This window comes from Puntigrus tetrazona, chromosome 6 (genome assembly GCF_018831695.1).
Source record: "Puntigrus tetrazona isolate hp1 chromosome 6, ASM1883169v1, whole genome shotgun sequence".
NCBI classification, from domain to species: Eukaryota; Metazoa; Chordata; class Actinopteri; order Cypriniformes; family Cyprinidae; genus Puntigrus; species Puntigrus tetrazona.
Genome location: NC_056704.1, coordinates 25,205,062 through 25,222,750, shown reverse-complemented (window position 1 = coordinate 25,222,750; position 17,689 = coordinate 25,205,062). Strand labels below are relative to the sequence as shown.

General features: G+C 35.5%; 1 protein-coding gene across 15 annotated transcripts in view; it reads left to right on the top strand.

Annotated features, from left to right (window-relative positions):
* ptprt (protein tyrosine phosphatase receptor type T) overlaps positions 1-17,689 on the top strand; it is a 207,313-nt gene that overhangs the window by 144,741 nt on the left and 44,883 nt on the right. For 4 of the 15 annotated variants that reach the window (XM_043242178.1, XM_043242177.1, XM_043242176.1 and 1 more), the window contains 3 exons: positions 4,376-4,408; positions 10,302-10,331; positions 14,169-14,320. In XM_043242178.1, coding sequence (XP_043098113.1) covers positions 4,376-4,408; positions 10,302-10,331; positions 14,169-14,320 — 215 coding nt within the window. The remainder of the gene's footprint in view (positions 1-4,375; positions 4,409-10,301; positions 10,332-14,168; positions 14,321-17,689) is intronic. The other 11 variants (XM_043242191.1, XM_043242189.1, XM_043242186.1 and 8 more) reach the window with 4 other exon arrangements.

The window sequence follows — 17,689 nt, the reverse complement described above, 5'->3', positions numbered from 1 at the left end:
GAATATTATAGCCAATAATAGAATTTATGTGTGCATTTGAATGTACAGTAGCTGAGGCACTTTTCTTTTCGGAGGAATTTGAGGGCGTTAGTTAGCATTGCTTTTGACATAATCAGCTTTTGTGTCTCCTGGTGAAACATGCACACTGGCTTTCTTTCATTACATCACTTCCTCTCACCAACTTTACCGCCCACCCCCCAACACACCTCCTCATGTCATTATGCCTTACAAGAGCCCACCTCTTCTCATAGTGTCTCTGCCGTCCCTGCCACACACAGACACTCACACACCCTGCTCTCGCTCCTCGTAGATCTTTCCTCTGTCTGTAACGGTTTATTGAGTCTACGGGGGTGTTTGTCTGACCTGCCGTATAATGCTTGAACCCTTTAAATAGAGTTTTTGAGGTAGAAGGGATGGGGTTAAGACCCTATCAGAGACAGCGATATATCATCCATAATTCCTGCATTTGCGTAAGTGGTGGTTCTCTTGTTACAAAATCTTGCAGTCTTATAGAAGTTTAATAATAAACTGTTTCGGATTTAAAAGTATTTTAGTAAAAGTGTGATATAAGCTCATTTAATTTTAGAACTTGCATTATTAAATTCATTTAAACTACATCGGGATTGTGTTGGCCTTAGAATTGTATTAAGAAGCTTTTTGTGTTTTTAAAAATTTGATTGAATTTATTTTAAATATTGTGTGAAATAGGTGTATGCATGTTATATGCTTGTCTGATTTTACAGGAATCAATTGAATAACGTGACATTAACATATTGGTCTTATAGGAAATCTTTAATGAAACTGTTTGCAGTATGCATTAATGAATGTGTGTTGTATGCATTTCTTTTTATATTGTTCTTAATTTTCAAATTTAAATATTCATAATTTATTGACATTATATAGGCCATTGGTTGTATTAAATATTGTACACTACATTCATATAGTATGCTCATTTTAGAAGCAAGTCACATGGTTTTCTTTTCTTTTTCTGTATGCTTCACAAACATTGGGACTGTTTGTCTGACCCAATTAACATTGTGCTTTTATTGACCACAGAAACCTGGAGGTAAAGGGAATTCTATGCTAAAATGTTTTTGTAGATTTTCTAGTGGTCATGACAGCAGTAATTCATCAAATGACCGAGAAGAGCATTATGACTAGGCACATATCCAGATGCACATTGCAGTTAAAGCACACTTTCTGCATTGCAAAGAACCAGTTTAAGTGTACTGTATATAAAGTTATAAGTCCTAGTAAATTATGTCAGAATGGGACAGCACCTATCAAAACCAAGCACTCAGAACGTGACGAGAAACCGTTCTTAAACAATTACTTGATTTGAATAATTAAAGTGCTAAAACTAAATGCACCATCAGGGGATGCAATCATTTTCGACATGTGTGCTGCTTCTTTCTTTATTTATTCAATCTCTGCAAATTAAACCACTACAAGAAAAAGTATTTTAAGCACATAAAAACATGAATGGCTTCTTTTAAGAAGTTCCTTGAAAGTAATTTAATAATTTGCACATTGCGTAACATTAGGTGAATACCATAGATCACACTTGAGCCCCAGTGTGAAGCACTATTCCTGTTCTTCATGGCATAGTTAAGATTCGCACTCATGCTACTTTCCTCAAATAGCTGATTAAGTTGACCACATCTTAACGGCTATGAACCTAAATCTAGGAATGTTTAATTAGTTTTTTAACCCGTTTGATTGTTCAGAAGGGCAAGGTGATAACCTGGACCTTAGAGCGAACGACGCATTCCCCATACAAGCCACAGTCAGAAATACAATAGTGGTTAAAACCACCAGCTAAATCAATAAGCTCTAATTACCATGAATTGTAAAGGAAAGCTTGACAGCACCATTGTTAATGCATCACTGTCTGGAGCAGCGTGAATTGAAACTTAATGATAGATCTCGCTATTAAAAGAGCGGGAATCAAAAGGTTAGCCATGAATGGCCTTAGTAGGTGTTCATCTTCCACAGTCGATGGAGGAAGGGCACTTGTGCTATTCAGAAGACAAGAACTTGAATATTACAATAATAGCTTGTGCTTTTTTGTCATTTTTTCTGATGTGTGGGAGTCATAGCGGCAGAAGTTATATGCAAATACAAGAGTTCCTCAAGTCTGGATTCACACAAATAGATCAGACTGCGTTTGGTTTGAAAACTTTCCAGCTATAATGCATGCATTTAGACAGCGCCATACTATTGTGTTGTGTTTCCAACCATAGTGAGCTGCTTCTCTGTCTGCTATCTATATGCTGTAGGTGGCTGCCTTTTAAGAGAGATTCAGTTATGTTTATGTTGCTGAGTTAGCAATTCCAAACACCAAGAAATACAAAAATACATACTGCATGCGTATATTGGAAATTTTTAGTACCTTCTAAAACTAGTTCTACCTTTCCACGAAAGACTAGAATACAATGCGGTATTGCGCAAAGTTTGATTTAAATTAGATATAAATTGTCAGTGTATGAATGTGAATTTGAATGGAATTGAATTGAGTTTTGTTGTTTTGTTATCTGGCTGCTGTTTAGTTCAACAATCATACTTTCAATCATATTTTATCTGTTTTCTCTTTAAGTACTACAAACCTTTTGCCAAAACAACACGCAAAATCTGTCTAAAAAATTAAAAATAGTGTTTACTTTGATGCAATCTGTATTGTTAAAAGCGTTATATATAAATAAAGGCAATTTATTGATTGATTGATTGATTGGTTGATTGATAGATAGATTTTTAGTTTTTTTTAAAGTCAGCTATTTTTATAAAATAAATAATATAAATAAATATTATTAATAATATTATAACAATAATATAAGGTTCAAATATCATTAATTAAATGTTCATCCTGTTATCCATCTTCAAATTTAGAAGATAAATTACAATTTAAAGACATTCTCATTTCTGTTCTGAAAGACACACAACTTAGTGGATAGTTGTTTATTTTGCGACTACCACAAACAATATTATCCATGTCAGCCATATCAGTACATACAGGTAGCACACATTTCCTTTCAAGTATACTGTTGAATTTTGAGTAAATATTCAGCTGTTTAGGGAAGCAGCTCAGTAGGGTTTGGAACAGTTTCATTTTAAGCATCAGAGTACTCAGGAATTCAATTTGCGATGATTGTAGATGTCTGCACTCCAGTTACACACGGACAAGAAAAGGCAAAATTGCTTATCCCTCAACTTTTTGATCATTCATATTTTAGCCACTGACACCAGCACTTAAGTCAGGCGATGATGTCTCATGAATTGCAGCGTTTTACATGTCTTTCAGTCACCATGAATTATTTCTGTGGCATCAAAAATGCTTGAAAGCTCATAAGCTATGCTTTTTTATCTCTCAGAGCTTGTGTAAAGCATGTTTTTTTTTAAAGGCAGGAGAGATGGACTTCATTTTTAAACTAATAATACAAGGATGAATGGAGTGGACAAGCTGAGTCTAATGGCAAATTGATGTTTTACCTCTTGGTAATAAAATGTCCCCTCAGGCGTCTTTGTCCAAGCCTAGGATAGATTTTAATTAATAATGGATGGCTCGCATATCTCTTAAAAGTGGAATTGTGGCCTTCTTGCATTGATCCACAGGAGATTTCAGTGTGGATACCTAAACACAAAGGTCTTTTTTTTTCTTAAAACTTGTAGGATTTGTCTTAGAAGAATGGTTAAGGACATGTCTAGGTCACATTATTTTAATTTTAAAATCAAAGTATTTAAAAAAATAAAAATCATATCATTAGCATTTTTTATTTATTTAATTTGGTTATTTATATTTATAGATATAAATATTTTCTCTGCATTACTGTAATGGAAATTGGATGGAAATTTTGCTTAATTGACATCTTAAAAAATAAAAAAATCTTAATGCTCTCGAATGGTCTTTATTACTTATGAGTTTAGGGTGATATCATGAAATTTGAAAACAGACATGTCCTTGACTATTCTCACAGGATAATGTCATATGTATACTGGCTATAGTGCACTTTTAAGTTAAATAACCCAGCTAAAAATGTATACCGATGTATACCGTGCTGAATCTTTTCTATGTGAGGCATGGGACAGTGTAACATTTCCATCTCACCCGCTCACTCAAGCTTCTCCATTTCAGCTAGAGTCAAAGCTCAATGAGTTGCATGCAGCGCAGTACATACACTCACAGTTTGGCCTACCACACAGGAAACCCTGAGATGCTGTATTATATGCTGTGAAGTATGAAAAGGTGATGTTAGTGTGTGTGTGTGTGTGTGTGTGTGTGTGTGTGTGTGAGTGTGTGTGAGTGAGTAAGTGCGTGTTACTTAACCTCTAGACTCATACCCTGTCTTTTATTTCTCCTCCTCTGGGCTACGTCCGCTAGAGAAATCCACACCTGGAGAACTCTAAGTGTGGGGTATTGTATGTTTAATTCTAGCCACAGTACGCATCCTGAGCCCATTCGCACACCATTTTCTTTTATTTGATCCCATTTGTGTCATGTTATATGCTTTTCATTGTTTATTAAAATATTTTTTAGTTGGTTTTTGTCATTCACAACTTGGCACATGCACGGAAACTATCATCTTGATTTGTTTGTATTAGTGATTAATATAAGCTCCGTTCCCAAACCTAGTGAGCTGTCTTGCTGCCTACTGCTTTTGCCACCTGCTGTCTAAAACAACGGACTATAAACTATAAATAAATAAATAAAAAACTCATATATAAATACATAATATGAAATGCAAGAGAATTTATCATGCAATACATTATCAATCTTTATTTTTATATATTTTTTTATATTTATTGACATTACTTTTAACAATACTTATTGTGTCAAAGCACTGAACGGTATCAAGTTGGACCGTCAGTAATGTATAATGGCAAGGTTTTCAATCAACACATTTCATTATTGAATGCAGAGACATTGTTGTCTAGATCAGCTCAGATTCAATAGGAGGTTTGTAATCAAATCAATGTTAATCGCTAAACGTTAAGTGTCTCCAACTAAGCAAGGAAGAGTGGACAGTGTCAAGGAACCAAAACTATAAAGGTATACACCATGATAATGGTAATTTGTTGTATTGCAGTATACAACTAATTTGCATCATAAGCACAGTTCAAATAAAGGAATTAAAAAATTTGATGATGCAAGAAAAATCTGAATTATTATTCATTTGTAAATCTACACAGATGCATGCATTTGTATAGACCTTTCTATAGGGTCTTTATATAGACCTTATACGTCATAAACTGTTATACTGAATAGTAAAAATCGTTGTATTGCAGTATACATGCAAAGCATTACCAATGTGGGATAATATAGGACCGAAATTGACGATAGAAGAAAACTTCCAAGGTGAAGGATACATCAAGGGTCGGTTTAAAAGCATGGGATCTAATAAGGCAGCATCTGTTGAGGTTCTGTGACGCCTTACAAGGCTGTCTCCGCAGGCAGTGTACTAGGTTTTGGAACAGAGCAATAGTGGTTGTTGGTGTTAGTTGTGAAAGTATTACGCTTTTGCTCGCTATCGGTGTGGCCTGTGTTAAATGTGCTGTTTTCTGCATTCTCTCTCTTGTTTTTAATTGCTTGTTTTTGTGCATTGTCGCTGTTAAATGTTAGAAAAATCTGCAGTGATTTGTGCCGGGAAATTTAAGGGCGGTTCAAATGTCACTACATTACCATATTAAAATAAGTTTAATTTCTACAGCGAATCCCGTTGCCTGTTAGATCACCTTCTCATAAATAGCATTAGCATATGTCCCATGGTGCAACAATTACAGTGAAAAGGGCACTTCATTCGCTCAGAGAGTGGCTTCAAATGACACTTTATGCCGCAATCCGGGCTAGCTGGTAATTATTCCTCTTTAATACTGTCACAACCCTGCCTCGTGTGCCGCACTACACCGTTAAGCTAATATGTTATGTTCATGAAGGCAAAGGGTGATTACTCCCACGCCAAGACACCTACACAACCAACCGTATAGAGGATTTAGCTTAAAGCACAGAGGTTGCCAGGTCTTTTCTGTAATCTTACAAAATCCACACAACTGCAACATTACTGAGAACACATTATAATGTCAGTGCTTAAGGTCGTTTGGCTTGGATTACAGAGGGCAACAGAAACAGGTAAACGATTTATGGTTTATGCTACGTCTTCATATCAGAATTGTATAGGCTGTGAAGTCGCTCTTTGGAATATGGAACCAGAAACTGATGCGTTGTGGGTTTTCTTTTCAGCCGTAAAATAGAATGTTGCAGCACCATAAATCGATATTAAAAAGAGTCTCTTTGAAATCCTTAAACATAAAAGTACTGAAATATTCATAGTAATATTCCATAAGCTGACATGCATCAGCCCTTTTTTAATAGCAATTTCTGGTTCATCTTTAAAGGGTCGTACCTTTATTTAATTATCTTTTTTATTATTATTGTTATTATTTGGTGGTCAATTTATCATGTAGTCCCTCTTTTTTTACTTTTTTCTTAAAAACAATTGTATTAAAAGATTATTATGTCCAGTTTATGTACAAAGATTTTCTCAATTTCACATTTTCTGCGAATTTTAAAGTTCTTTAGTCAGGTCTTCTTGAAAAAAAAATACACGTGTTGATACAGTTAAGAATTACTTGTAAACAATGATTTTGTGCAAATTATTTCCTATTTGTAATATATGAATTATTTAAGAACTATTTGAAATTCTTTTATATTATTAGCTAACTTTTTTGCAGTTGAATTAGGTATCCGTGCTTATTGTACAATGTAATTGGCTCTTTGCAGACTTAGTGACAGATTCATAAACTTATCATCTTGAGACAATACACCGCTGTTTCACGTGAACAGTTAAAATACCTTATTAAAAATAAACTTTCCTAACATTGGAATCGCTCATTTGCGTAGAACCCTGAAAGATGGAGGTGGATTTGACTTTTCATGACATGACCTTTTTAAATACCTTCAGTCTGATTTTGGATCTGTTTAGCTTTTTAATATGAAGCCAGAAGTGCATAAGTGGCATTATCTGATTCCACATCAGAGCTCCATTGCTGAGAGATCTCAGGAGGTCCAAGAATATTATGTGAAATATAGTGGCTTATGACCGGCCCTGCTGAAAATAGATGTATGCGATGATTCAGTGTGTAATCATATGCATAGGCAGCACAGCTATTACACAAAGTGTTGGTCTATTTCTCCCTCGGTCAGCATTACCATGAAACGATGAGGGAGTCGATCTTGGACAGAGTTCGTTCGGACACTACTCAGTCCTGGACCATTAAACACACGCTCAGACACACACACACACACACACACACACAGAAACTGCAGCATGGCCCTGCATTCAACACACGGCAGTGAAGCTCTTGCACATCTATGCGGTTTCGATCAATGACAGACCTAGACATAAAGCAATTTGACATAAATAATAGATGATTGCTGTAGGGGCACAATGTCATAGCATAAAACAGCACATATATGGAGTGAGACAATAATATGGTGCATATGAAAGTATCATAGTATTTCTAAAAATACAAGTTATGAGGTTACATGATATGATTTGTACCTTGGAGTGCCAGCAATATTTGTTACTATATTTGGGTACATATTATGGCAATTATTTTTATTTGTTGATTTGTTACTTTATTTAACTGTTAAGTTGAATTTTATTGAATTTTATTTATTTATTTTATTTTATTATTTAACTGTGTTAAATTAAATGCAATTATATTTATTATTTTTTGTTTTTATTTAACTGTTAAATTAAATTGTATTTATTTTATTAAATGTTTTACCAAGGTACAAGTATGTTTTTAGAAATTAACTACGATAGTATTCAAGCATAGTTTATATATTATTACAAATTTATATATATAAATATATAGTTTAGTTATAGTTAGTTTAAAATAATTTTTGGTATGTTGGATTCATGTTGCTAGACGTGTATGTGGATGTGTGAGAGATGCGTGCACACTACATGCTCGTCAGCCAATCGTACGTTTTCTTTCAAGCCTGAGCGGATGAATGAACAATTTTATGATCTAATAAACCACACTGTCTCATTTACGGTCATTAGCTGAAAATAAAGTCGTATGAAATCTTTGGCACTTTGTTAAATAAGCCAACCTTTTTTCAAACCGTTTCCCTTCCCCATCTTCCTCCACCCCTCCCTCTCTCCCGTGTAAAGTGACGGTACATGCGTGTAACATCACTGCGGGCATCACACTTTCTCCGTACACCAGAAATGCGTCTCGTTTCAGGAATGATGATAAATCACGGGAGAGCCCAAAAAAATAATAAAGAGGCCACTTATACTGCAAGCTCCTCGCAGTTCTACTCTATTAATATTTATGGCCACCTTCGCCCGCCGTGGTGCTCTTCACTTCACTCTCTTTTATTAATATCATCAGAACAATGTCAGCAGGCCATTTTAAAGGGCCATTGAGATGAAATGGCCAAAGATGGATGCCCCCGCTGCATATGCATGCCGCCGAACGCATCGACCGTTTGCATCTGTTTTAGCACCGTCAGCCCGTCGCAAAACACATTTTCCATAACAGCCCATACCCAAACTGTGTTTTTATTGCCTACAGAGAAGTCACAGGGTCATTAAATATATTTACTTTGCTCGCTTTAGCGATAAAGCGAGCAGTTTGGGTGCTATAGCTTGCTTTTATGATACACAAAGTGTACAGACGAGAATTTAGTGTTCAGACTTAGACTCAACGCAGCATTGTGCCAAAGAATAGCTCTGACAGGCTGATGCATGATGATTACAGATTGTATTATTGTAAAGATTTGTGCAAAGTGGAAGATTTTGAGGGTATTTGTAGCATGAAAAACATGTTCAGGATAGTATATGAATTCTTTAGAAGTTTCATTTCGTCATGAAGGGTTATACATGGTGGGAAATTTTGATAGATGATTGATGAAACATGATTACTCGGGTCGGGGTTTTATCACTGTAACATTATTTTGAACAAGTTTTTAAGGTTATTATTAAATGAAAAAAGTCAATATACCTAGTTACAGATTTGTATTAAAGTTTGCACTAAGTCCCATATTTTTAAGAATATTTGATATATATTTATTTTTAAAAATCAAATCTATAGTATTAATATGAATCAATTTACAGCTTAATTTATATGATTTTATTATAATTTGTATATTTTTTTTAGAATCACAAAGGTTTGAGCAAAATGTAAAAGTTATTTGTTGATCATTGGCCGTTAATTAGACTACTATTGTACATGATAACTTTGTTTGTAAAGATTTGCACAGTGGCAAATTCAGAGTGCATTTCTAAATTGTAAAAAGCAACCCACGTTTTGTGGAAGATATGTTTCGAAAGAGCGATAAAAAGCAACGAGCGCAGTCAAGAAGCAGACGGCCATGAAGTCACTAATTGACAACTTCACTTGCATGTCATCACCAATATTACAGTTAATCGAATCGCCGTTAACAGATGCCATCTGGTCTTTATTATAGTATCAGGCTGCCATCGCTGTTCTAGCTTGCCGTATGTCACCTCCTCTCGTCTTTACCCGGAAGGAAGCAGTCCACAGAGACGTCAGCTCTGAGACGCTCTGATGACAAGGCCTCATTTTGGAGTAGCAAAAGCGTGATGTGTTCACCAACTGCTTTTGGTGTCTCTTGTCCTCCTCCTTTCTGTTTCTGTCCCTGTTAAGCTCCTAACAGAGAACAGAGCTACAGTGTGTCTGTGAAACACCCACCATTCCTGTCCATCTCTTTAGCTGTCCAAACACACACTCTCACCAGTACAGGTGTATAGACCTTTCCTTCTTTTTTGTTCTCTTTCACAACTTGTTTTTTTCACTTGAAGGGGAGCCAGATGTGCAGTTTCATACATTTCATGTATTGTTTAATTATCATTTTTTACAGATTTACTATTACTAACTATTACTGATGCAAGGGGCGTTTACAAACCTAAATTTACAGCCTCAGGTGGCAGAAATGCATTGCTTAGCTACATGAAGCTGTGTAGCGTTTTATTGTCTAGTTTACTATTTTTATCATTAAACATCTCTGATCATATATTGATCACTAATCAATGTGTTTGTCCTTTTTTGGTTCTTTTCTTTTCTTTTCTTTTGATATTGTTGTGATATATTCATATTTTTATTTGCATATTTTAATTTGGATTTGTTATTTTTATATATTGTTTAAACTTGTATAATTTATTTTATTTTTATGTTTTTTATTTTTATTTTTTATATTTATAATTTGATTTTGAAAAAAAAAAAAAATCTTTTTTATTTCTTTTGTTTTTTTGCCCTTGTTCTTGCTGCTCCAGAAGAAATGCGTATTCCTACTCTTATTACCTGTAAGTAGCATTAAATACAGAACATATCCTCCAACCATCCTTTTTTAATTTTTTCTACTAAGTTCTTTTACCAATTCCTGAAAAGTATTGCAAAACCTCCTTAGAAGAAAAAGTAAGAGAATGAATTAAATTGCATTCAAGTTAAGTGACAATTAATCTTAGTATCAAAAGTCTCCTAACTTTGCCATGTTGAACAAAGCTTTTCAAAAAGAAAAAAAAAGTTCTCTGAAATGATAATCGGTTTTATACCTCATCACACTTTGCTCTAATGTTTTAACATCCCAGCAGTTCCATTTTCTAGCAAAAACAGTCGATTTCAGACGCAAACCATCTAATGCACTTTATACCTACAGTTGGTTTCAGATAGCATTGAAACATTAGGCCCACAGTTATAAATTGCCCTCATGTGCACATAAATTGATGTGGCTCCGCTGTTATCTTATTATTATCGACTATTGCTTGTTCAGCTCAAATCCCTTCGGTCTGCGACTCCACCTCTACTTTTTATTACTTTTCCGTTACGCTTAAACTATTCACTATTACCTCGACTGTTATGCCTGCCTCAGCATTTTGCTGTGCGGGATTGTTTCATTTGCGCTGTGTGCAACAGAGCCTGGCTGCAGGATGTTTACCTCACGCGTTAAAGGATTTAAAAGCTCAGATTCACAGTCGGACTACTATGTGCATTCTCCCCGCTCTCTCCCCGCTCCTGAAATATAGATGAAAGTAGGAACACAGCCAGGAGGAGCTCTTTCAAAAGGATATCATCTGAGAGGGCAAAGACAGAGAGCTACAGGCTAAAGCTAACCGTGAAGCCAATATATTCCCCAGACCTAGAGAGTGAGGCGTTCTCATATTCAGCGAGGTTATGTTATGGACGTTTTCAGAATGCAGGTTCAGATGTAGTAACGCAATCAGTGCACATCTTCACTCTTGTCCTTGCCCAGTCACAAACTGAGTTTACCGTCAGGAAAGAAATTTTGACTTTGATGCCAATTTGTAATCTTGCACTCAAGGCCTAAAATTAACATTTAGCAAGCAGCAAATGCGACCGAAAAACAGCACTGGGGAGCTTATGAAAGTGTTCACACCAAGAACGATAACTTTAAAGATAATGACGAAGATATAGTTTGGTCTAAAATAAAAATACAATATATAATATCAAATCGTTTTCAGTATAGCAAAGTCCACACTACAACCTTAACGATAAATGCTCAATATCAATGTCAATATCCAGCTAATCAATCAATACTAATGTCATGCGAGAAGTTTTTAGTGTGTCAAGACTTGTAACGTGAAAGCGTATACAAATGTTCTCAACACAAAAAAAAAATGCTTTATGATTTAACTTTCAAAAGCCAAGGAAAAACTTTTAAATATCTAAATAAACTATTACATGAATAAATAAAAATGTATTAATAATAATAATTGGAATAGATGTTTCCCCAATTTGTTCAAACTTCTCATGATCAATACGGTTTGTCTAGACCCCAGTTACAGGAAGGTTTAAAGGCGGGGTTACTTGTAGGTCATTCGTACAAATTGTACAGCTAGCAATATATGTATCATTTAGCAAAAGTCAATCAAGCGAGACTGTATATAAATTCGGAACCTAGTAAAATATGTACAAATTGCCATGAGATCAGACTCAGTAAGATCTAGCACTCTCTACATTAAAATCAATTCGACTATTGTTTTCAGTATGCTATAATCTTAGGATGATACAATAATCATAATTTATGGTGCTTTTAATGTTTGCTCCAGATTCATCAGCACGTCCACACCGAAAATCAGTTTGTGCATGCATTTACACATTTAGCAGACGCTTGTATCCCATGTGACTTAAGAGCATTCAAAAACATCAATAGAGTTTTAACACTGTGTTCCCTGGAAGTCAAACTAACGACCTTGTCCTTCCTAATGCCATGCTCTACAAGTTATCGTTGTGCATGCAAGCAAATGAATAATAGCGGCTAGTGTAAAGGTTATTTTGAGATCTTCTGCATGCTTACTAACACCGCTTTGACGTTTACTTCCTTGCCAGCTGCCTTGTCTTGCATGTTCTAATGTCACAAGTGCATATGTTTTTTGTATTATTTCCTCCATTCTAGTTTTAGCTCATCCAAGTGTGATAGCCTTATTAATGAACATTTGGCGAATTTTATGCATGAATGAAGAGCAAAATCAAGCCAGATTTTACAGCTATCTCCTCATTGTTCCCCCTCGCTCTTTCTCTTTTACAAAAAGCCATTAACAAAAGTTGGTGCTATAAATACTGTTTATGGTGCCCTAACTATATTATAGCCTTCACTTTTAATGAAGTGCTGCTCTGACATTCATTAAATAAGGATTATCTATAGTTTATGCCACTTGCAATATGTCCAGAATTTGGCACTTGAAAACGAGACCTATTACTGCAGCAATCACTGGGTTTTATTATCTGGTGGCTGTTGTATTACACAATACTGTGACCTTCAGCATACATTGAGGAATGACCCGATGGCTGATGACTATGCTGTCTTGGTAGGGAGCACTGTAGGTTTTGGTATACTGTAGAAGTTGCGTGTTGCACTTCCTACAACAAATTCTCAGCTCTTTCTAGCCATCGCATTGATGCTTGGCTGCTTAATTGGAAAGTCGTGACCCCTCTCTTATTGCTTCTTGATGTTAAGACCTGCTTCTGAACACTTTTCATCCTCTTTTGATCCTCAGTCACCAAAAACCAATGTTGCTGAATTTATTTTCCAACCTAGGTAAAATGGCCCCAATTTTAAAGGTTGGCCTGGTTTTTGTGGAAGCTGAACCTTTATTTGATTTTTTTAAATTCCCAGCAGAGAAAATAACAAAACAAAGAGTTATTATCAGCTCGGCCCCCGTAAGAGAAGGGAGCACATATTGAGGTCAAATGGTGTTCTGTGGGACCTGGAGAATCAGAGTCATTTTATTGGATGACTCCAATCCATTGCTGACAGTAATATCTTCCTTGAAGTTCTGTGCACTAAAGTGTGGGGAGACCTCAGCTTATGAACAGCCAGACAAAGCAACAAATCAGGGAGCAGCAGAAGTGAAGTAACTACCACAGATTACTTTTATTTGATTATATTTTGAGGCCGTTTTTATGGATAATAAGGCAGGAAATGACAGGTGAAGAGGTGGGATGAGTTCAGGAAATGTTGCAAACCAGATTTAAACAGCACATCCCAGTGTGTCAAACTAATAACTTCTAGGTCACTTATTCAACACGTCAAAGTTTTAACAATAATATAATACTTTCATAGTGCAATGCAGTCTTCCCCATTGCAGCACTTGCACTGGACCTATGCAATTAATGCATATTACTTTAATTTGTTAGTTTGCATCATTTTCAAGTGAATGTGTTCATGTACAAGTTTTTCCTGATCAGTAGACTTGTAGTGTTCAATTGGCTTTGTTCTGCATGGCAAGGTTTTGAGTTTCTCTCTCTTGATTTGAGTAGGTTTGTGATTTTTCTGATCCTATTTCTGACTCACTGGCATATATCACTGCAGAATATATATTTTAGATGATAGTACATAAATCTTGTGCCACTGGAATAGACAAATGCCAGCCTCACCTCTTGTCCTCTTTGTGCCCAGTGTGTTTGTGTGTGTTTGCCTTGCATGTTGTGGCAGTGCTTTGGTTTAGTTCTGTACACTGTTACTCTTATACTGTACATTTCCCATCAAGAACTGATTAGTTTTGCACCTTTAAACATACAACAGTTAAACAGTTTGCACCAGCCAAAAGCATTGCACCAACAGTGAAGTGTTTTCTTTTGATCATGTGTATAAACTTGTCCTGTTGTGGATGGATTTGAAGGAAACTAGCTAAAAAACAGAAGGAGACCGCCAGCAGCAGCACGCAGAGAGAGATGGGACCCGTAGGCACAGCGGATAAAAGCACAGGAAAAGTCAGCACGTTACACAAGGACGATCCGTTCTCCACCAGCAACCAGGACCTCAACGGATTCTGTGAGTTCAGCAAATATTACTCAGTGACATTATTCTGCTGCCCTGTTTTTCGTGTAATCTCGGTTTATATCAAATGTACCTGTGGTCTGATAACAGTAGTTACTTAGAGAGGGAAGTTGCCGTTAATCGATAAACCAATGAAAACAGATCTGAATGAATTAACAAATTATAGAATAAGTCAAGACGTAAAAGAACTATTTAAAAAATGCATGCAATTACAAATAAGCAAATTAAAGAGTTATAGGATTCACACATCAGCAAAGAAAAGAATGCATGAATGCACAAATTAAGTAATGAATGAACTCAATAAGTGAACAGAGAAATTAAAGCATGAACGAATGAAATAGTGAATTAATAAATGTTCAATAAATTAGCAAAAGAACCAATTGTTTAATGAATAACTAAATGCATGAATAAATTATAGAAATATTGAACAAATATTGAATAAATGATTGAATAAAAAAATCAGCTGATGAGATTAATGAACAAATTAATTAATGATTTAACTGTAATGTAAGTGTTTGTTTTCAACATACTTATTCAACATTAAATTTACAGTTTACAGTGCACTGTTCACTATTCAGCCAGAATATAGTTTATTTATTTTTTTGGTTTTGTCATTACTGAAACAGCAATGTTTTGTGCATTTGGACTGCATTTACTGTGATTAGTACTGTTTATTGAGCTTTAATAATCTAGTGTATTACTCACAGTACAGTAATAATGACGAAACATGATCGCACTCACCCCATCCAATAATCACCATAAGTTTTGTTACTTAAGTCTCAGCTTTTAAATTCTGCGCCGCCATCATCTGTTCCTCTTTACTACTTATTATAGCACTAAATAAACATCAGTCGAAAGATACAGCAATGGTTTCATGTTCGGTCAGGCATTTTTCACAGTTTGTCTTTAGACAACTTCTTGCTCTTTTCCACCAATCTCGAAAGTCAAAAGTTCGGGTCACATAATCACCACGTTTCCCAAATACCATGATCTCCTGGAGAGGCCGCAGTGTGTGTGAGCCAATCTCTGGACTCATTACTGCAATCACACAAACCTCCTGCACGTCCCACCATCACGCTGATGAGCTCAGCAAGCCCTAAAAGGGGTCAAAAGCGGTCAACAATCTGTCATTTTAACTCAACTCACCATTCTCCTTGATTGTCTGTACTAAGCGTCCGTCAGGAAACCAAATGACGGGACGCCACTGTCTCACACCTGCCATTCACAGATCCGAGCGCCTACCGCCGCAGAGAGCTATTTTGTAGCTACACAGCACGGACCGAAGAGTTCTACATATCAAGAGACCCTCTCTATTGATGTGCTGCTTTAAGAGGCGCTAGAGAAGAATAGCAAGTGGCATTTGGACTAGGCGTTTTTTTCTTTCTCTTGCTTTCATTCTCAGTTTTAAGTGGGCTCTGGCATGCTGTGAAGGGGCTGTAATTAGGATGGGTCTTTCTGAGTCGCTTTCTGCACAAAATGTCACTGTGGCCTTTGTGTACAGAATAATTTGAATGGAGCTGGAAGAAGAGGAGGCAACGGAGAGTAAGAACAAGATGCATAGAGAGAGAGAGAATGTCATTATGCATAATGATCACATTTATTTCCTTTAAAATCAACACTGATTGGCAATGTGTTCTGCATGTTTAGTGTTTCGTAGTTCTTTTGAATGTCACTGGTCAGTGGATGTGCAAATGCAGTTTATTTGTATGTTTATTTCGGATCATTACAGGCACAGAGTAATTGGAGGCTGTTATTGTATCTGTTGTTTATCTAATGGTAGGAGAGTCACTATTACTGAACCAGTACAGGCCCTTTATTATAGGCATGAATCTCAGCTGGGGTGTTGGAAAAGAAACAATCTAGAACTCAGCCCAGCTCATAATTGCCGTCTGCGAGCAGTTCTTTAAACAAAAATAGTGTCAAATGACTAGTGATACATTACCAGAGACCACACACTTTCAACTAAAACTTGAAAGCAGTAGCAGGTAATTCCTGGGTTGGATTTGCATTTTAGCTGCAAAAAAAATTTCTTAATCACTATTTTGTCTTTTAACAACCTTCTTATAAGAAAATAACATTCTTCACGTAAGAAAATAATTGTACTTGTTTTTAATATTTATGTCTTTTTTTGTTAGTTTCATTTTTTATTTTATTTGATATATTTTTATAAGCATTTAAAATGCATGAAAACCAGAGCATGTGTTTTTGTTCCAGTTAATTTCTGTTGTATATATTTTTTACTATGTGCACGACAAGGCACAGGTAGTATATACAGCTTTTTTCACATTTTTGAGCTGGTTCTAGGAGGAAAATCTTTGTGTTGAATTTTGTGAACGACAGGCCTTCCGATTTGTAAAGCCTTTTCTGTGGGCACCAAATTCTTGCTGGCCTCTATATCTCATATTGTAATTGTTATTTTTCTGATTTTGTATCCAGACCTTCCACTCACTGGCTACACGGTTACAATCACACATTATTATATTATATATTTTTTTTACAACTGAAGACGATTCGTAAGATGTGTGAGATAGAGATCATAGTGATCCCAGCCTACACACTCAGCATTTTAGCTGTATTACCATTTAAATGAACACAGAGACACCTGCCTCTAACCTTCCACGCTTCTCTCATTCAGACGCTCTCGATCTCACCCTGCCGGCCCGTGAGCTTTTGCTGCCAAAGCACTTTCTGTAGAGATCCTTATGTGAGCGAATACGTATGCGGCGACACATGTGAGACGCTGGGATTTGTGTAAATGGAGATCTAAAGTGATAGGTGATTAAAATGAAAAGTAAAAAGGATATGGCTGCAGCTTAGAAGCAAAGAAGAAGGTTACTGGAGTGTGTAGGAGTGACTTTCATTTACTTTGTAGTGAAAAAAATAAAAGTAAATGTATATCTATTTATATATTATATATATATATATATATATATATATATATATATATATATATATATATATATATATATATATATATATATATATATATATAAAAAATGTGTGAATAAAGATTATTTAAATATGTTTTTCTACTTTAAAATCAATGCGTTTCTTGCTGCTTCTGAAATTTTAATTTGTAAATTTTACAGGAAATATTTATTTATTTATTTATTTTTTTTTTTTTATTACAGACATTGTTTAGAAAACCACTGTATATACTGAGCTAGTATATGCATGTGAATATGTTCAAAATAGTCCATGACATTTAAAGGTCTTGTTGACTACAGCAAGATGCAGTTGATTAGTGTGATATCTGTCTCCTTTGCAGAAAGTGACCTAAAAATCTTGTATCGTGTTGACACTGTGATTCTGTCACAATGTGACACTGCTATTAATCTGGACATAATGTGGTGTTTTATAGAT